The following is a 21,784-nucleotide window of genomic DNA, read 5'->3' on the forward strand; positions in this document are numbered from 1 at the left end:
CCCGAGTGCTTTCACACTGGAGCAGTGCGCTTGCGGGATGTTAAAAAAAATCCTGCAAGCAGCATCTTTGGGGCACTTTAGGAGCGGTGTATACATCGCTCCTAAAGTGCCCCTGCCCATTGAAATCAATGGGCAGCACCACCAAAGCGCCTGTAATGTGCTTTGGCAGTGGCGCTTTGTGGGCACTGTTAACCCTTCATTGGCCACTAAAAGCACCCCGCTAGTGGCCAAAGAGTGTGGCTAAAACGTCAGTAAAGCGCCGCTAAAAATAGCGACACTTTACTGCTGACGCCCCCCGCCCCAGTATGAAAGTGCCCTTAGTGTTCCCCTTCACTTTTCAAATGGACTTTCTTTAGTGTCTTTCTCTTCCTTTTGTATCCCACTCCTGTCCCCTAATGGTCTCTCCCTACATTTCACCATTCCATGATCTTATTTACTTTATGTCAATGCAAGGGAATGCAAAGGACTTAACAAGTATGATTGAGGTTATGCAGCGTTCTATTGAATAGAAACGTTGTTACCAATGTGCTTACACTGTTTTACATGCAAGCACGTGTTCTATAACCGCCATGGCTGTGTTTTCCAAACTGTTCATACCATTAACATACCATCTTTTTCATACTTCCATGAAAGAACACAGGTTTGCTAATTGGACATCAGTTGTAATTATCAAGAACTTTTTTTTATAAAGGAGACAGTAACAAAGAACAAAGTGTATAGCATGCATTTCCTTTCTTTATGATAGCAAACATAGCCCCTCCACGGCTGCACACTTTCCTAAAAACACTCAAGCTGGTCCTTCTGTAAAGCAGATATTGTTCATTATTACTTATATTTTTACATCTCTAATTTTGAAAAAATGGAAAGTCTAACAAGGGAACCGTGTAGAGTAAAGCCGTCTTTTGTTTACATGGTCCTTAGTCTTTGGCCTACTGCCTCCGGGGCTCAGCACCTATTTCTGTATCTTTTTCAAAATTCTGCGAAATAAAAATATGATATAAACACTGACAGATTTATACAATAGTGACAAGAATGATACAACATGCTAAGCATAAGCCTTTGTACATATGTGCCAAAAGTGTGTGTGTGTGTGTGTGTGTCTACACATGTCTGTGTGTAATGGTTAATCATAGTATCTTCTGTTTTAGCTTGTCATGAAACCTGCTCAGAATGTAACGGGGCTTCAGAAAATAACTGTATAATATGCAAGGACCCACTGCAGGTGAAACATCAGGGACGTTGTGTAGCCAGCTGCGGCCAAGGATTCTTTGAACAGAATGGAACTTGTGAAGGTAATTCTGCTCCTGTTATCAGTTACCTTATATGACCTCAGTAAGGAGACATGGGTATATGTGTGCAATAGCTGATTGCATCTCCCAAGAATAAATAACACCATTAATAGAGCATGTTGCAACATACCGAAGTTGAAGGAGAGTCCCAAGACAAAAAAAAAATATGTTGATTTATTTTTGGTTGACGTTAATAGAAAAAAATTCACTTAGTATATAAACATTTTCCTAGCTACGGTTGGGCTCTGAAAGATGATTTTTATCCTTGTGGGAGGATAGTGTTGAAAGAGCAGAAATTACTGCAATGACTATTTGATGAACAATTTATGGTAACTGCACAAAGCAAAATGGGTCATTTGTATAGTCCATTATTATACAATACCACCATTGATGCATATTTTATTAACATAATAGTTTGCATTTTATTACTTGGTGATTTTCATTCACCATATTAAAAGCATTTTTAGCTAGACATTTATCATTTTTATAGATGAATATGGACTATTGTTTCAGTGATGTGTCTCTTCACATAGCCACTACTCTCAAAAGGCTAATGGGTCTGTAGTTCTGTACCCCACATAAAGTCATATGCTAAATATGAAAACTGTATATGTATAATTAATATAGATGTAGGTATGACAGCAACGGAACAGCTATATTAAAGTAATTTGAGCTATCGTTGAAATTTGCAATCAAGGCTAATCAACAGTATGGCAGCCTACTAATGTTTTTACACAATGCTTACTGCATGATTTGTGTAAATGTAACGTGCACAGCAGATCTATCTTAGCATTGGAAAGCTTTTTTTATGCATATCCTTGTACGGCGTATATAATTTTCACTTATCTCAGGCCTAAGTGGTGTGCAACAAACAAGATGTTGTTGATAGTCTTTAAACCAAACTTCAGGCAGATATAATAGACACAAACAAATACACATGTGTATTAGCTGATAAAGCATTAAATGTCTATTTACAACCAACAAATGTAAATTCGGCCAAATATGGATTGAAATTTGGCCGGTTCAATGGGGACTTTCCGAGTTTCGATCCTTCTGTGGGCAGGCTGATTGTATCCAAGTTGATCTATCGACTGACTTGTATACAACAAGCCTGTCTGATTTTTTTCTACATGTGATTATTGCCAAGGTCTATAGCTGCTAGCATTGTGTGCTGCTGGCCGAGAAGGCTTCCCACTACTCCCTGCTGGCAGAACACACTAGGGCTGTGAAAGGCATTTCCCCATCAACACATTCTGTGTTGATGGGGAAATTTTGCAATTTTCTTCCTTCCTTCCTTCCTTCCTTCCTTCCTTCCTTCCTTCCTTCCTTCCTTCCTTCCTTCCTTCCTTCCTTCCTTCCTTCCTTCCTTCCTTCCTTCCTTCCTTCCTTCCATGGGCTGCTTTAGTATCTGCATTTCCCCTGGTATCAGCCCCTATATAATAACTTTCAGACTGGGATAGGGATGGACATTATTGGGAGCCAAGAGAGAGAGATGAGAGTTGTCGCCACTTAATTTTATGACATGCTCCTGGCTGTAAAGTCTGGGAGGGCTGTGTAAATCTCACAACTAAATTCAAATAAAAGCTACTTTTTTAGTAGGAATACCAGTTCCTGAATATGTATTTCATCTGTGTATTTAAATGTTTTCATGGAGTTTAGCTTTTTGACTGTTTCCTCCAAGACCTTTTTCTCTCTTTATTTTAAAGAGTGCCAAGTAAAAGTTGTCAGCAACACAACAGTTTCCATTATATAAACGGGAAAAAGTAGAATGCTAATTGCTTGTAAAGTTGGCAAGATGCTAATCTTGCTCCTGACACTGAATAGTTTTCCTTCAGGACAAGTAGTTTTGTACTTACATTATATTCATACAACAAAGTTTTGAAGCATAAAACTTTCAAAATTGTTGTGGCTTTTTTGCAATCATTATGTTTTAATCAATAATTCAGTTATCACAGCACTGGACATTTTTTGTCGACTGCAAAATGCATAATTTCTGGCTTGCACAATACTCTCCTGCACCAGATAACAACAATAACAGCATGCTAACAGATTGCTTTTACATAAGGATATCAATTTAATAAAAATATAAATATTGTTACCATAGTTTTCCTATTGTGTCAGTGTTTCTCCAGTAACAACAGAGTTAAAAATGCTAAAAAGGATTCAAAGAAAAAATGCATTTCGCACAAAATCATATTTTGTCCAAACCTACAATCAGATTAAATTAGTTATGTGAGCTAGAATAAAAGAGCCTGTGATGCAGGGATTGCTTCCATCAACTTTAAAAATCAATTTCTCACTCTTTTGGGTCTGTTAACCTTAAAAGTAATGTATATGTACGCTAAGGTAGCGCTGGAGTTACTGTTAAATATAGGTGATATTTAATCACACATGAACATTGCACTCTCTATTGCCAAAGCACTTTCAACGGATGAAGCAATTACTGTACTAAAGTGCTTGTTTGAGTATTTTGCTCACAGAAAATGTTTTGTATTTATTCTTTCTGCCTTTGAAAGTGAAAGAATAAATGCCTTATATATTGCTTTGCTCTACACTTAGCAGTGTAGTGGCCCCAGTAGACGAGTTGCAATTCCTTTTTTTTTTTACTGATAACTCTTTAAAGTGGAACTCTACTCTCCTAATCAACAATGACTAGTTTTAATCCTTATGCTGCTAGCATTAGTAAATATGAAAGTAAATCATATTTACTTGTTTTAGACTTTTTTTTGGATATTTCTTCAGTTATTTCTTGGTTTCCAGGCCTAGGCAAATTATGTCATACATCCCAGGAGTCTTCAGAAGGGGAGGAGTTCTTTTTTCAGCTAAGCACACCCCCCTCCCTGATTGCCTAAGCTAAGGGCAGATGGATTTCAGGAAGTAAATGATACATGAATCATCTGCCCTTACTCAAGATGGCCACAGCAAGAAATACTAGCGGGGTGTTTTCAAGGTGATTTCTCAGCAGAATTAAGCATGGAGACATGAATGGATGAATGAGTTGGGTTTTGAATAATAAAAATGAATTAAATAGTGTTTTTGGTTTGTCGTGCTCAGATGCAGTGTAGTTCCATTTTAACTGCCTGGAGACACTTAGCCATATCTCTTCATTACACCTAGACATGTAACATAGGTGCCATAGGACCAATAAGTGTCCTAATTTGAAAGCACAAACCACACTGCAGTATTTTTGCAGTCAAGGCTCATCTTCTTCTCTTAGTTATAATTTTTTAGCCCAAACTAGACACTAGGGGTGCAGTGCACCTAGTGTAACAATTGGTAGTGATTGGTTGCTGAAATGAAAAAACTGCAATACTGAGCTATGGTTGTGCCACTTGCTAAAATGAGAAGCAAAGGCAGTCAGTGTAATAAGAATTGAAGAAACATCTGCCTGTAGATTAGATGCACTGTCTTTTGATTGTGTATTTATTTTGAATGAATGCTAAATGCCATAGGTCTCAGTAGTCAGTTTATGTTTTACTGGAGATTGGATAGACATCTTATAATAACGTTTCTACTGATTTTTATGGTATAATGAAGGTAAGCGTAGAGTATGTTGTATGTATGTTTAGAAGATACTTACAATTACATTTTTTAAGGACTGTGAAGCTTCAGAGGGTTGATATTCTAAAAGAAAATGGGCTTTTCACTTTGCAAGAGAATGTTTCCTTAGCTTTGTAAATGAGGTGAAGTTCTTCTGACTTCCATTGTGTGCAAGCAAAAGTCCTGTTTTTCTTTTTCTTTTTCATATCCTTGCACATGATTGGGTATTCTTTGTAAAGGTCAATTTTCAATACAATCACTAAGCTATGGGATTTTTCCCTTACAAAGTGAAAATTCCCTTGCAAAGTGAACAGCTTATTTATTAGTAAATAAACCCTTGGGATATTTTTGTAGAAATTATACTAAACATTCATGTGTGACTACATTGTTTAAAGAAACCTCAAGTTAACTTGCTAGCGAGGAGCGATAATAGACTGGGAGCATTTTGTCTTCTTTATGGCTATTATTTGGCTCAGTAAGCATTCAGCTCAAGACTGAAAAGATCCAGAAAACTGACACAGCCACTTGTCTGCAGTAAAGGAGGCAGCATGTGCTGGCTGATTGCTTGATACTGTGGTGTAGTCCATCAGTTGAGTGAATGAACCATGCTGCCAAACAATAATGCTTCATGGAAGCACTTAATTTCCTGCTCTATGGGCACAGCTGACAAGAGAAACTCTCCTGAATTTACAGAGGCAGCAAGTGCATTCATGGAGAGGTTTTGTGGTTCTGTTATTGATGTTTTTAGCTCTTAGGCTTACTTTAAAAAATGGAAACATGAGAAAAGTGAGAATTGAAAGTGACAAAAAGGTGGCTAAAAGCTAAATTAATTTAAATTATAAGCCAATTTAAAAGTGCTATTTTAATTATAGGTGACATTGGATGAGCATAATCACTTGTTAACTTTTTAGGCCTAGTTCAAACAGGTGAAGTACAGCATATGCCTATGTGAAGGCTATGACTACCTGTATGGGGATACACAGGTGTTCTGTGCATCCCCTTGCAGGCATTCTCATTCATGTCAATTGAGGCCAGGTTTACACTGGTGCAACAAACGCTCCGACATTGGGAGCTCATGTCGCATGACCTGTGAAAATCAATGTTTCTCTTTTGTTCATTGACGGACACAGATCCTTTAATTCTTGACCTTAGGGTTATCACAACACTTAAGGAGAGGACTAGGCAGAACCTATAACACATGTAAAAACAGCAAGACTGCACAGCACCGCCCAGGGGGTTGTCCCTCTGGCTATAACCCCTCACCCTGCTTCCTGCAGCTCAGTTTTTTCTGCCTAGTGTAGGAGAAGGACCTGGCTCCCTGAGGGGACCATTTGTCCTGGGAATTTTTTCTACAATTTTTGATCCTGTGATCTACTATCAACAGCCGGCTGGGTGACAGGCTGGATAATATAGATCCTTGTAGTCTCCCCAGCCTGGCCATCGAGCGTTAGCAGCTACGTGCTGGGTCGGCCACAACATGCCCCTTCTGCTCCAATGGTGGCCGGTGAGCACACATATGACCAGGCTACTGCTGTCCGTGTTACAGTGTGCTGTGGCCAGCAGCCACCCCGTACTGTTCGGGTGATGAGTGTGTGGTGGAATCCATCCAGCAATCCCGACAGGAAGGGTAAGTACGGCTCTCCCTGCCTCGGCAGGATAGAGCAGCTGGGCACCCCCTTGGAGGTCAACTAGCGGGTCTCTCACTCTCCCTTTCCTCTCTCCCTATCCCTCATTCCCTCCTCCCCCTGCTGGGGCCACTGTGTGACTGGACATGAGGTGCAGTGTATGGACCTAGGCCAGGGGTCCTCTGGGGGGGGGGTGCTCTGAGCTTTGGCAGAGCTGAGCTGGCTGTTAGAGTCCATTTTTGTTTTTCTGCCCCTTTTTACTGTGCTGTGAGGTGCTTAAGTAAATTTACCTCAGGAGAGGCCGCCGCCATTTTGCTGAGGCCGAGGCCATTTTCCTGTAGTCTTATGCAGTGTATGGCTGTTAGCATTTTCTTGGTGATTTTTGTACTAAGGACGGCCGGTGGCCATTTACTTGTAGCCTCAGCGCGTTTTTACCTCTAGTGCTTTGTCTGTGTACCTCAGAACAGCGTGGTTTTCACTCTGAGCACTTTGTGACTGAAACAGGGCAGATCGGTCAGCGGAAGCACAGCGCAGCACTTGGCCAGGGTGGTGAGTCCTGCGGAGGGGCCCCTCAGTCTGTGAACAGCTAAGATGGTGGGATTTGTGTACCTTGCCTTAAGTTCCTAAGTTGTGGCAGGCGAGTGAGGGTCAGCATGGCGCCAGAAGCTGGCACTTCTTCGCCAGACATCCCTGCTATTGCAACCGGCTCATCTGCAAAAAATGCGTTGCCTAGGGACGCTTTGTCGGTGGTCCTGGAGACCTTTGTTGCCAGGGTGAAAGTGGTCGTGCAGGCACAAGGGGTCGGCAGGTAAGCGTTCCCAGTCCGACAAGGCGCCTTCTAAAGGACAAAAGCGTTGGTAGTTTGCAGCCCGGTGGACCTCTCTACTGTCCGACCAGTGGGTTTGCGAACTGGTTTCATCGGGATACAAGATAGAGTTTCTTTCTTGTCCACCAAACAGATTTTTTCCCTCCAACCTACCTCTACTTCCAGCTCGTCCGGAAGCCCTGTTTGGGGCGGTACGGGATCTGGTACTGCGCAGAGTGATAGTACCTGTACCGACGCTGGAAAAATTTCAGGGTTTCTACTCCAATCTGTTTGTAGTCCTCAAAAGGGAAGGGGTATGTCCAATCCTGGTCTTGAAGGCCTTCAACAGCCTTGTGAAAGTGCAAAGGTTCAGGATAGAATCAGTTGGTCACTGCACTCCATCAGGGTGACTTCCTGGCGTCCCTGGATATCCAGAACGTGTATTTGCATGTACCCATATGCCTTAGGCATCATAGGTTTCTGCGATTTGCAGTCAGGGAAGAGCACTATCAGTTTGTGGCTCTCCCTTTTGGCCTGGCGTCAGCACCCCGAGTCTTTACCAAAGTGTTAGCTCCAATTCTGGTGCTGTTAAGGCAATGTGGGATCTCAATCGTGGGTTACTTAGACCACCTCCTTCTGAGAGCAGCTTCCACCTCTTAATTAGGGGAGGATGTAGCGATCACCCTGCAGACTCTCTGGGAGTTTGATTGAGTGCTGAACCTAAAGAAGTCGGTGTTAGTGCCGACTCAACACCTGGAGTATCTGGGCTTGCTATTGGACTCCTCAGAAGCGAGAGTTTTTCTCCCTTCAGACAAGCTGCAGATCTCTTCAAGCTGCCGTGAAGTTGTTGTTGAACCGCAGGTGGTCATCGATGCGTTCTGCATGCGCGTTCTGGGCCTCATGGTAGCAACTTTCGAGGCAATACCATAAGCTCAATTTCACACTTGAGTCTTACAGAAGGAGATTTTGTCAAAATGGAACAAATCTCCATTATCCCTGGATTGTCAAATTCGGGTGAGCCAGTTAGTCAGGGATTCCCTTCTCTGGTGGCTGAGGTCTCCGTCCCTTTGGTCTGGGAGATCATTCGTTCCTCTCAATTGGACGGTGATCACAATGGATGCCAGCCTGACGTTGGGGTGGCATCCGTGCACTTATTCAGTTTCCAGGTTCCTGCTGTTTTTGCAGCGAGGAGTGGATCAGAAATTTGCCTTAAGCACCATCAAGGGACAGATATCAGCCTTGGCTGTCTTTTTCCAACGCCCCTTGGCGAATCACTCATTGGTGAGTACCTTTGATCAAGGTGTTCGACATGTAGTCCTTCCGGTTCGACCACCGCTACCTCCATGGGCTCTGAATCTGGTGCTCCAGAAACCGCTGTTTGAGAACATTAGGGAGATTCCCTTGTTAACACTTTCTCAGAAAGCAGGTTTTCTAGTGGCTATTACATCTGCCAGCAGTTTTTCTGAGTTGGCGGCCTTGTCATGAAAGTCTCCCTACCTGGTCATCCACAAGGATAAGGCGGTGCTACGTCCGCAGCCCTCTTTCCTTCCAAAGGTGGTTTCCTTATGTCCTAAGCCGACACACCCAAAAGAGGTTGCCTTATATTCCCGGGACGTGGTCCGGGCTTTACAGGCATATCTGTCTGCTACGGCTCCCTTCCGGAAGTCAGGCTCTGTTTGTCTCGGTGGCTGGTCCGAAAAAAGGTCTGGCGGTCTCGTCATCCACCATTTTTCAGTGGATCAGACAGATCAGGGGATCAGTACTATGCCTTAAAGGGGTGGGTGCCTCCTTTTCGTGTCACGACTCATTCCACCAGAGCAATTGGGACCTCCTGGGCAAGCGCCTGTCTTCCAGGTGTGTAAGGCGGCGACTTGGTCATCCGTTCACATGTTCACTAAATTCTACAAAGTTAACATAAGCACATCTTCGGATGCTTGCTTTGGACGCAAGGTTTTGCAGGCAGCTGTGTAATGTTGCAATTATACTTTCTTTAAGTTACTAGTTTTGTTGTAAATGCATCTTTTGATGCACAAGTTGGCCGCTGGTTTTGATGGCAGCCGTTTAAGATGGTGACTTCTCTGTTGAGGTGTTCCCTATGTTTTGCTGTTTCCACCCTTCGTTTTTTGACACTGTTTAGGGACGTCCCTAGGGTCAAGAATTAAAGGAACCGTGTCCGTCAATGAGCGAAAGAGAAAATGGGATTTTTTGTACTAACCGTAAAATCCCTTTCTCTTAAGCTCATTGAGGGACACAGCACCCACCCCTCCTAATTATGTTTGTACTGCTTTTTGACAAACTGAACTGCAGGAAGCAGGGTAAGGGGTTATAGCCAGAGGGACCGCTCCCGAGCGGTGCTGTGCAGCCTTGCTGTTTTTACATGTGTTACATGTTCTGCCTAGTCCTCTCCTGAAGTGGAGTGATAACCCTAAGGTCAAGAATTAAAGGAGCTGTGTCCCTCAATGAACAGGCACTCCCCCTCCTGAACCGTACCATACCGCATGCCCTCAACATGGGGGGGTGGGTGCTTTGGGGCAGAGGGGCGCCCTGCGGCCCCTCCATCCAATCCCGTTAGTTGTCGGTGTCTTCGGGCGGGGAGTTTATCAGAATCTGGGAGCCCCCTTTAATAAGGGAGCCTCCAGATCCCGGCCCCCGCCGTATGAGTATGGGGCGTGGTTACCGGGTGATGTCATCCGGTGATCCCCCCCCCTTATGACGTCAACGCCCCATCATGCCCCAGGTGGTGATGTCATATTGGGCGGGGTCACCGGATGACACCACCCAGTGACCACGCCCCATGCCTATATAATTCGTTGCGCACACGGCATTACAGCGGGAGAGAGCTGCGTGTCAACATCGGAAGAAGATCGGAGGGAAGAAGACAACAGAGAAGACTGGGCCAACACTAGCAAAAGAGCAGAAAATAGCGGAGGAGCCTGGCAGAAGACACCAGAGAGCAGGAGAAGTACCAGAGACCGGGAGAGGAGGGCGGAGAGAGCGGAGAAGTCGGAAGAGACCCCCCAAGTCAGAAGAGACCCCCGGACCTGCCTAATAAATTACTTAAAAAACCTGTCTAGTGTGTTTATTTTTATTGACACTTTTTTACCCCCAAGGTGAATGGATAGGGGTACGATGTACCCCATACTCATTCACATAGGGCAGGGAGCCCCCTTATTAAAGGAAGCTCCCGGATTCCGATAAGCCCCCTGCCCGAAGACCCCAACAACCAACGGCCAGGGTTGTCGGGAAGAGGCCCTTGTTCTCATCAACATGGGGACAAGGTGCGTTGGGGTTGGGGGGCGCAGGGCGCCCCCTGCCCCAAAGCACCCACCCCCCCATTTTGAGAGCATGCGGCCTCGTACGCTTCAGGAGGGGGGGTGCTCGCTTGTCCCCACTCCCTTTCCTGACCGGCCAGGCTGCGTGCTCGGATAAGGATCTGGTATGGATTTTGGGGGGACCCCCACGCTGTTTTTTCAGCGTAGGAGGTTCCCCAAAGGGCCTGGTATGCTCTTAGAGGGGAAACCCATGCCATTTTTTTATTTAAAATTTGGCGTGAAGTTCCCCCCTCAAGATTCATACCAAACACAGTGCCTGGTATTGGTGGGAGTCCAAGTCGGATGCGTGTTCATTGAAGTTGGACGCGTCTCTGACTTCAAGTTGCAGGGCAAAGTCGGATCCAAAGTAGGAAGAGTGTCGTGTCGCGCCAGTGTAAACCCGGCCTGAATGAATCGGCTTTATGTACACAGCTGCTGTTACTAATTTGACATCTACAGTATCTCACAAAAGTGAGTACACTCCTCACATTTTTGTAAATATTTTATTATATCTTTTCATGTGACAACACTGAAGAAATGACACTTTGCTACAATGTAAAATAGTGAGTGCACAGCTTGTATAACAATGCCAATTTTCTGTCCCCTCAAAATAACTCAAGACATAGCCATTAATGTCTAAACCTCTGGCAACAAAAGTTAGTCACCCTTAAGAGCCCTTTTGCACCGAGCCGCCTGGGGCGTCAGCGGTAAGGCGGCGCTATTTTTAGCTTAACCGTCGTTTTAGTGGCGCTATTCAGCCGCTAGCGGGGGTTAAAACCGCCCCACTAGCGGCCGAATAGCACTACTAAAACGCAGAAAAGGGGTTAAATCCGCCCACAAAACGCCACCGCATCAGCGTTTTGCCGGCGGTTTCGCAGCGCTGCCCCATTGATTTCAATGGGGAGCAGCGGTGGAGGAGTGGTGAGTTCACCGCTCCAAAGAATCTGCTGGCAGGACTTTTTGTGACGCCCTGCCAGAGCACCGCTCCAATGTGAAATCCCTCAGGCTTTCACCCTGGAGTGCATGGAGCCGCTTTTTTCAGGCACTATACAGGAGCTATTTTTAGTGCCTGAAAAACACCCCGCAGTGTGAATTGGGTCTAAGTGAAAATGTCCAAATTGGGGCCAATTAGTCATTTTTCCTCCCCGGTGTCATGTGGCTCGTTAGTGGTATAAGGTCTCAGTTGTGATGAATTTCAGGTGATAAAACTGTGATGTGCTCAAAAAAACAAATAGTGAGTATTTAATAAATATAATGTGACAATATGTACTCAGACCTAATATGAGTGTACCAACAATTGTGCAGCAATCTAAAAGAATTAATACTTAATCCATAAACAGTACATATAAACAAAAAAGATGTGCAAATTGCAAGTGGATAATCAAGTGACTCAACACTGACTAAAAATCAGTATAACAACTAATTCTAAATTTAGTGAAAAACGTGACCTTTTATATTTATCTCAAAACACAAAACTAAAAAAGGGGGGGTAAAACACACAAAAAACACAAAAAAAAACAAATAGTGAAATATTCTTTTTTAAAAATCTACAAGTAAAAAGAAAAAATGTGTATAGGTAGTACCGCAGTGACTGCGGGACTACCTATACACATTTTTTATTTTTACTTATATATTTTTTTAAAAGAACATTTCACTATTTGGTTTTTTGTTTGTTTTTTTTTTAGCTTTATGTTTGGAGATAAATATAAAGGGTCTCGTTTTTCACTAAATTTAGAATTAGTTGGTATACTGACTTTAGTCAGTTTTGAATCACTTGATTATTCACTTGCAATTTGCGCATCTTTTTTGTTTTATATGTAAGGTCTCAGGTGTGAATGGGGAGCAGGTGCATTATATTTGGCGGTATCGCTCTCACTCTCTCTCATACTGATCACTGGAAATTCAACATGGCCCCTCATGGCAAAGAACTCCCTGAGGATCTGAAAAAAAGAATTTTGCTCCACATAAAGATGGCCTAGGCTATAAGAAGATTGCCAAGACCCTGAAACTGAGCTGCAGCACAGTGGCCAAGACCATACAGCAGTTTAACAGGACAGGTTCCACTCAGAACAGGCCTTGTCATGGTCGAGCAAAGAAGATGAGTGCACATGCTCAGCGTCATATCCAGAGGTTGTCTTTGGGAAATAGACGTATGAGTGCTGCCAGCATTGCTGCAGGGGATGAAGGGGTAGGGGGTCAGCCTGTCAGTGCTCAGACCATACGCCACACACTGCATCAAATTGGTCTGCATGGCTGCCATCCCAAAGGGAAGCCTCTTCTAACGATTATGTACAAAAAAGCCTGCAAACAGTTTACTGAGGACAAGCAGATCAAGCACATGGATTACTGGAACCATGTCCTGTGGTCTGATGAGACCAGGATAAACTTATTTGGTTCAGATGCTGTCAAGCATGTGTGGCGGCAACCAGGTGAGAAGTACAAAGACAAATGTGTCTTGCCTACAGTCAAGCATGGTGGTGAGAGGGTCATGGTCTTGGTCTGAATGGTGGATATTCAAACTATTGACACTTTGGGCCCAATTTCTAAATTTTCACTTAGGGGTGTACTTTTGTTTCCAGCGGTTTAGACATTAATGGCTGTGTTTTGAGTTATTTTGAGGAGACAGCAAATCTACATTGTTATACAAGCTGTATACTCAATACTTTACATGGTAGCAAAGTGTAATTTCTTAAGTGTTGTCACATGAAAAGATATAATAAAATATTTACAAAAATGTGAGGGGTGTACTCACTTTTGTGAGATACTGTATGTGGCTGCACGGCCTCAAATACCGACAGTGTGCAGAACACCCATGCATCCCCCTGTGGGTGAACATGTGTGTACGCTGTAGTATGCTCGTGTGAATGAGGCCTTATATCTGTTTGAGAGCTAAGTGCTGAGATTTTCATCTCCTGCCATATGGCTCTAATCCTATCCACCTAGAAGTTTTGAACATTACTTCTTTTTGTCCATAATGTTAAATAAGGCTTATTCACACAGGTGATGGTCGTGTTTATCCACGCAGGCATGCACAGGTGTTCCGTGCATCTGTTTTGGTGTGTTTTTCTTGCATTTTGCTGCCTTCCAGGTGCATTCCAAATAGAAAGAAATGCAGCATGTTTGACTTTTATTGACTGCACTGGATTTCACTGCACTGGTGTGAACTTGGGCCATTGGAATACATGGAAAACACTGTGCATGTGTTCTTGATGCAAAAGAGAACCAGCTCTAAATGTAAAATCCAGAAAAATATCTATTTGTAATCGCTCTGGTGGTTGTGCAGACCAGGTAACTAATACCAAAGATAAAACCAGGAAGTTTAAGAAAACACAAGGTTGCCTAACTCTCCAGCATGTACCAAAGACTGAAATATTGGTTTTGGGATGACTGACTGTGTAACCCACAGAAAAACAGTAGTTAAGGAAACCTAATAACTAAACTGACCTGTATATGTATTCTGCTTAGTATCGACATGAGTAGCAGAGCCAGATGGGTTAGCTGTCAATACAGCTCTAAAAAGGATTCTGACAAGTGTTTGTTACACTAATGGGTGTAGAATCATTTTGGTATACTGTCTATAAAAGACAAGGAGGGAAAAATGTGTTGGTGTTTTGATCACATTGACATTCATGGTCAGTTAGTTATATTGTCCTAACCTATTACTAGGTACTAACAGCACGAAAATATCACTAATACCTGTTGCACTGGCTCTGTAACTAATACTGTATATGCAACTGTGCACATGTATCAATATGCATTTAAAAAAAAAAATTGTACTAAATACACATTGATGCACAGTTTTAATTGTTTTATAGATACTGGACTGGTTTCTAGGAAAGGTTTTCTCGTTCAAAATTTTTTATTTTATGTTAAAATAAATTACATGTACAGAATATAAGACAAATTATGTGATACCAGAAATAAAAAGTAGACATATTGAAGTACGGATGATACAAAGCAAAGAAGAATTTCAAGATATTCTCGTGGGAATGACAATAAATGGCCTTATATATTTTAGAATTTGAAAACATTCTTATAGCTGAGTTTTAAACATTTTAATCCCAAGAAAATATAAATATGTCTAAAAGGAAATTTATGATTTTAAAGTTTTGACCATAACTTCTAAAGTATGTTTATAGTAAGTATTATATAGTAAGGGAAGAACATAAAAGGTATATAGGAAGGGAAGGGGAGGGAATAATTCTCTGGAGGAGGTTTTATATATCATCTAATGTTGTAATTCTATAAAAAATCTTAATCACCATAACAATAAAACTCGGTTGTCAATATTATCTGACGTATAATATTTAATCCAGGGTTTCCATATGATATCAAACTTTGTCATCTGGTTTTTATCTATAGCGACCATTTTAGCATGGATGAAAGATTGATTCATTCTATGTTTGGTTTCTGCAATATTCACCACATCTGTTTTCCACGCATTGGCTATAGTCTGCTTTGCGGCTATCAGGAGTGTAAGAACTAATTTGAATTGTTACTGATTCAGAAAGGCTGGTTTTAAATTAAGGAGAGCTATAATTGGGTCTGGAAAAATTGGACGATCAAAAAATTTTGTAATTATCAGAAAGATCTTTTTCCAAAATGATTGTACAATTGAGCAATGCCACCAGGTATGTATATAGGTACCATTTTCTGGACAGCCACGAAAGCAGAGGCCAGTGTTGTCTGTTGAGAATTTGGCGATTCTCGCAGGAACCAAATACCAGCGTGTGAGAAATTTATATGATGATTCAGACGCCAATATATTTATAGAGGAAGATTTTGTGAAAGACCATAAGGGAAGGTTTTCTACACTATGTAGTGTAAGCACAAGTACAAATACTTTTCATGCATTTGCATTTATTCCTATATACACTATGTAAAGCAGTTTGGCGTACTGAAAAAAAAAAACACAAGTACCTGTGTTCTTTAAAAACAAGCTGCAACATAAAACACATATATGAACATATACATGAACATTTGCTCCTCGAGGGTAGGGACCGATGTGAGTGTACAGGGATAGGGACAATTGTAGACACTCACTCAGGTTGAACTGGATGGACTGGTGTCTTTATTCAACCTTACTAACTATTTAACTATGTAATATAGCAGGAGGCAAAAACTGATGCATCTCCTGTTTTTTAATGCAATAGGTACCGTCATGGACTAATAGAGAAGCTCAGAATCTGAGGGGGGGGGGGGGGGGGTGGTCTAAGCTTGACTTTGATGGGAAATGTAAATATTTCCATTTGGCTATTGGTTTACATATATAGAGCTCGGGTAAGTATACTGTATATGCTTACCTGAATGTAACCTCTGGAATGCATCATCAACTATGTTGGAATATGCAATACATTAAACTATACATTGGATTTCAGCTATTACTCAAGTGTTAGTATTAATCGTTTTTACATGTTATGAATAAAAGTGTGCATATGTGTGGCCAAATATGCAACACCTGTCTTGTAGTCCATAATATACTTTATGCTGTAATTGAAACCATCACGGTTTTAAATCAGATTGTATTACCTCCCAGGATAAGTCATCTTAGTTGCACTCCAGCAATTACATTTTATATGGAACTACCCTCCTCCTTCATTATGAGGTTTAATTAGCAGAACATTGTTTAGATTAAACAAGATTGAATTGTGACATTTCTCTGCACATGGAAAGGTGTTTCATCTGGTAAAAAATATTGTAAATGAATGGACTGAATAGTTATAACCAGATTTTATAGTGGCCTGGCCGTTTTCTGTATTCTTAGTGGCCATCTGTCACATTACCTAATGCCAAGTGCAGATTGCAACCCAGGCGAAATGTTCACATTTGGAACACATCAAAGTACAGTTCTACTTCATAAGTCTGATCATGTTTGTGATGGTGTTTTATGCTGTTTGTTATTTAATGTATTCTCTTTGTCTGTTTAAGCCTGTGATCCTTCATGCCACACATGCTCTTTGGATAGCAGCAGATGTGTAAACTGTGCCAAAGGCAGAATATTTCACCATGGCAAGTGTGTCCCACAATGTCCGGGTGGCTATTATGCTGACTCCGATGCAATGTGTACAGGTAAGATATATTGTCTCACTGGCGATCTTTTCAATATACATTTGGTGTTTGTTAAAAACAAAAAGACAACATTTAAGTAGATTTTTTTAAACTTTTATTGATCTCACTGGTAGATTAAGGTGTTATTAACCGCTTCAGCCCCAGAAGATTTTACCCCCTTCTAGACCAGAACTTTTTGTGATTCAGCACTGTGTCGCTTTAACTGAAATTGCGCGGTCGTGCAACGTTGCACCCAAACAAATTTGACGTCCCTTTTTCCCCACAAATAGAGCATTCTTTTGGTGGTATTTGATCACCTTTGCAGTTTTTATTTTTTGGGCTATAAACAAAAAAAAGAGCGACAATTAAAAAAAAAAAAACACAATATATTTTTAATTTTGCTATAATAAATATTCCCTGTAAAAATGTCACTGGCAGGGAAGGAGTTAACCTCTAGGGGTGATCAAGGGGTTAATTGTGTTCCCTTCTGTGTTCTAACTGAAGGGGGGAGGGCACTGTCTAGGGGAGATGACAGATCGCTGTTCATACTTTGTATGAACAGACGATCAGTCTCTTCTCCCCTCAGAGAAACGCAAACTGTGTGTTTACACACACAGATCCCAGTTCTCGTGCGTCTCCAGCGATCGCGGGAGCCAGGCGGTGATTGCGACCGCTGGGCATTCGCATCGGCTCTGGGGGCGAACAGCGCTAGTGGCCACAGGTTAAAAGCGACGTTACATAACGTTGTTTCGCCCAGCCGTGCCATTCTGCCGCAGGAAAACTGCGACGGCTGGTCGGCAAGTGGTTAAACTCCACTTTAGATGTGGTGACTTCAGCAGTTTTCCTTTTTTAATAATTTTTTTCCTTTAGACCCCTTTCACACCGCAGAGCCTATAGTGTCAGTGGTAAAACGCTGATATTTTTTAGCAGTGTTTTACCGTCGGATTTGTAGCGCATTTTGGGCGCTAGCGAGTCGCTTTTACCCCCTGCTAGCGGCCGAGAAAGGGTTAAAACCTCCCACATTTCAATGGGGAGCAGCGATGGAGGTGCGGTAAACACACCGCTCCTTCACCGCTCCAAAGAAGCTGCTGGCAGGACTTTTCCTGATGTGCTGCCAGCGCACCGCTCCGGTGTGAAAGCCCTCGGGGCTTTCACACTGGAATGAATGGTGCAGCAGATTGCAGGCGCTATTTCTAACGCTATAGCGTCTGCACAATGCCCTCGGTGTGAAAGGGCTCTTATTTTCACCTGTTGGTCTGGTAAGTAAATCTGTTTTTTTTTTTTTTTCTTTAACAAACCAAGTTGTCCAGCAAAATGGAAGTTAAAGGGTTGATGCAAATAATTTAACACCAACAAAGGTGCTTACAGTGTTTAGCTAATAGTCATTCATGTAAAACCTTTATCCCAAAAGGAAAAATAACTGTTGCTGTAACTGCCCGAAAAATGTTAGCTGGAGTTCAACTTCAATTGTCAAGGCCATCTAAGTTTGCTAGTGCATCGAACACTACCTTCTCCCTCCAGTTAGCAGTAATGCTGCTGTCCAAAGGTGTCCCTCCTCCATCTAGAGTGGAGACACCCTAAGACAGAAAGTGTGTTACTTACTGGATCACCAGGTGAAAATAAAGGAAAAAAGCCTAAAAACAAAAAATGAATACAGCCACCACATTTAAAGATTGATGAGCTGAAATATAATAAATTTTGTTTTGGTTAAATAACATTTTGAACCATCTGCTGGTTCTATCTTGTTGGCTATGTTAAGGAGAACTTCACTCTGTGTCTACCAGCAACATTTTTATTTATATTTAATCTTTTTTTATTGGCATTTTTGCATAGTAAAAAGGTACCAACAGAAAAATAATCAATGCAAAGTAATAGTGTAGAAGACGTGTTGTAAATACAGGACAATATGAATAAGTAACAAACATTCACCATAGGTGGTATTAGCAGAATACTATAAACAGTGTAAGTATATGAAAACATAGCATAGGGAAGACACACCCCAAATGAAGTGAAGTGAATTTACTAACCTTGCTGCTAAAAACCCCCTTGGGGGAACTCTCCCATATTGTAGTATATGAAAACATAACCTTGGTATCAAGAACCTTTATAATTAGTAAATGTGTTGACATAGGACCTGGTAGGCCATTACATACAGATAGGGAGGTATCCAAGGCAGTCAAAATGTATGCTCTCTCTACTCCACTAAGGATCTATAAGGTTCAAGTTATCATCATGCATTAGAGCAAGAACTAAGAAATGAGCAATGGACATGATAAGCATAGTGAAAGATAAAAGAAGGAAAGAAGAGGAAGACAAAAAAGGAAGGGGGGGGGGGGGTGAGGGTGGGGTTGGCAAAGGGTTAAGGAAAGGGGGGAGATTAAGGGAAAGGGAAACCAAGAATCTTATTTACAGTGGATATAAAAAGTCTACACACCCCTGTTAAAATGGCAGGTTTCTGTGATGTAAAAAAATGAGACAAAGATAAATCAATTCAGAACTTTTTCCACCTTTAATGTGACCTATAAACTGTACAACTCAATTGAAAAACAAACTGAAATCTTTTAGATGGGGAAGAAAAAATAAAAAATAAAATGTGGCACATAAGTGTGTACACCCTTAAACTAATACTTTGTTGAAGCACCTTTTGATTTTTATTACAGCACTTAGTCTTTTTGGGTATGAGTCTATCAGCATGGCACATCTTGACTTGGCAATATTTCAATATTTGCCCACTCTTCTTTGCAAAAACATTCCAAATCTGTCAGATTGTGAGGGCATCTCCTGTGCACAACCCTTTTCAGATCACCCCACAGATTTCAATCTGATTCGGATCTGGGCTCTGGCTGGGCCATTCCAAAAGTTTAACTGCTTGCTTACTGGGCACTTAAACCCCCCTCCTGTCCAGACCAATTTTGAGCTTTCAGCGCTGATGCACTTTGAATGACAATTGCACGGTCATGCTACACTATACTCAAATTATTATTTTTTCCCACAAATAGAGCTCTCTTTTGGTGGTATTTGATCACCTCTGCGTTTTTTTTTTTTTTGTTAAATTTTTTTTAAAAAGACAGAATAAAAAAAAAGATTTTTTACATTTTGTTATAAAATTTTGCAAACAGGTAATTTTTCTCCTTCATTGATGTACGATGATGAGGCGGCAGTGATGGGCACCAATAGGTAGCAGTGATGGGCACTGATAGGTGGCAGTGATGGGCACTGATAGGTGGCAAATTACGGGCACTGATTGGTTACACTGATAGGCAGCACTGCTAGGTGGCACTGATTGGCACCACTGGTGGGCATTGATTGATAGCTGGCACTTGTGGGCATTGATAGGTGGCACTCATGGGCATTGATAGGTGGCACTGTGGGCACTGGCAGGTGGCAATGGCAGGTGGCACTGGCAGGGGGTACTGATGGGCACAGATGAGGCATAATTGCCTCTTCCTCTTCGGGACCGATGTTCCTTGCAGATAAGCCGGTGATCGCCTTTTTTTTCTCCTCACGCTGTCAGCATGAGGAGAAAAATATAAAGATCACCAAGCTTTTGTTTACATCATGTGATAAGCTGTCATTGGCCGGCCCCTTACTCGGATCTGTGATCACCCAAGTCTCAGTGACTCGGTGATCACATTTTGCGCCAACCATATCTTTTGGAATTATGGCCAAAAAGTTCAACCTTGGTTTCATCAGTCCATAACACATTTTCCCACATGCTTTTGGGAGACTTCAGATGTATTTTTTGCAAAATTTAGCCTTTTTTCATAAGGAAAATCATCCAATGAGGACAAGTGTGGTCACATTGGAGCGATTTGACAGATCAATCGCATGACAAGTTTCAGCCTATTGGAGGCAACGACACTGTTCCAATCGGTGCAACACCGATTTTGAGGCACCGCACTGATTTGCAGTAGTTCCTGCACTACTTTTGCCGATTTCAGTTGCGACTTCAATAGACATCTGTGCAAAAAGCCACACAGATGTCTATCAAGTAGCACCTGAAATCGCGCTGACCTTGCTACTTTGAAATCACGCTACTTCAAGTGAAGTGGGCGCAATTTCAAAGTAGCATCAATGTGAACCAGGGCTTTGAGAGATTTCCTCTAATTTCCTTTTACGTCTCTGGGACAAGAAGTTCAGGGAAATTTCCCTGATGGTATACAGAAAACAAAAAGTAACCTGGTAGTGATGTTAACCTTTCCCTAAAAGTTAAAATACGTTTTGGCTATACATATACTCAAAGTCTCTAGTGTCTACCAAAAACAAAGATAAACTGAGATGGAAGCCCCTAAATATGGTGTTTTCTAAATAAGCCCATGTGTGCAGGGCAAAGAATTTGAGCTTGCTGATATGATTTTTACACACTTTCTATTTGGTAAACAAACCAATATCAAGGAAAATGCAAAAATAAGCAAATAAATGCACTGAACATTTAATAGTGGAGACAGTTGTATTTAATGCATTTTACAGATGTTAAGCAATTTTTATGTATTGATATTCATATGACCAGACAGTATTTAGAACTTATTGTAAAACTGCAGTCTGCTTTATGGCAGTAAAGGGACCAACTCAGCAAGAAAAAGGGACATTTATTTCTCCTTCCAAACAAACTGCTTTACCATTCAATCTTCATGTGAATTAAAGTACTAGCTGTCTTGTATTACTTGAGGCATGATTATGCTAGAAAGAAAAATAGTATCCTGGATCCACAGTCCTTCAAAGATGCATGGACATATTCTCAGCCAAGCTTGCACCTGACTTTATAATGGAAGCAATATATTGCACCTCTGTGACAATCATTCTGTAGTCTAAATAGGCTCATTTATACGCTCACTCTCTAACATCTTTCCCTAAGCACTTTCTTGTTTGCGATGTCTAATTAGAAGCATGGGTTATAGGGAACAATATATTAACATTCAGTGTAAATGAGGCTCAGTGATATTAGAGGCAGTGCGCCACACTGTACTCTGACTGCATGCTGATGGTAGCATTAGGCCTCGGTATGAAGAATGTGAGACGGTAATATTTATCCTGCTAAATTGAGGATTCTTGAGTAGCAGTCATTTCAGTCGTAGTCGCTTTTTATTAAATTCATCTTTTTTTTGAAGAGTAGGAGAAGAAATCAAATTCGTGGAGATAAGATTGTGAACGACAAGCTATAAACAC

The 21,784-nt window shown here is 41.7% G+C and overlaps 1 protein-coding gene across 1 annotated transcript in view; it reads left to right on the top strand.

Moving 5' to 3' along the window:
- Window positions 1-21,784, top strand: part of FRAS1 (Fraser extracellular matrix complex subunit 1) — a 708,831-nt gene that overhangs the window by 318,964 nt on the left and 368,083 nt on the right. Inside the window, exons 15-16 of the mRNA XM_077476089.1 lie at window positions 1,149-1,292; window positions 16,499-16,639. Coding sequence (XP_077332215.1) covers window positions 1,149-1,292; window positions 16,499-16,639 — 285 coding nt within the window. The remainder of the gene's footprint in view (window positions 1-1,148; window positions 1,293-16,498; window positions 16,640-21,784) is intronic.

The sequence above is a fragment of the Lithobates pipiens genome, unplaced genomic scaffold (genome assembly GCF_037356315.1).
Source record: "Lithobates pipiens isolate NorthernLeopardFrog02 unplaced genomic scaffold, aLitPip1_a1.2 Scaffold_13, whole genome shotgun sequence".
Taxonomy (NCBI): domain Eukaryota; kingdom Metazoa; phylum Chordata; class Amphibia; order Anura; family Ranidae; genus Lithobates; species Lithobates pipiens.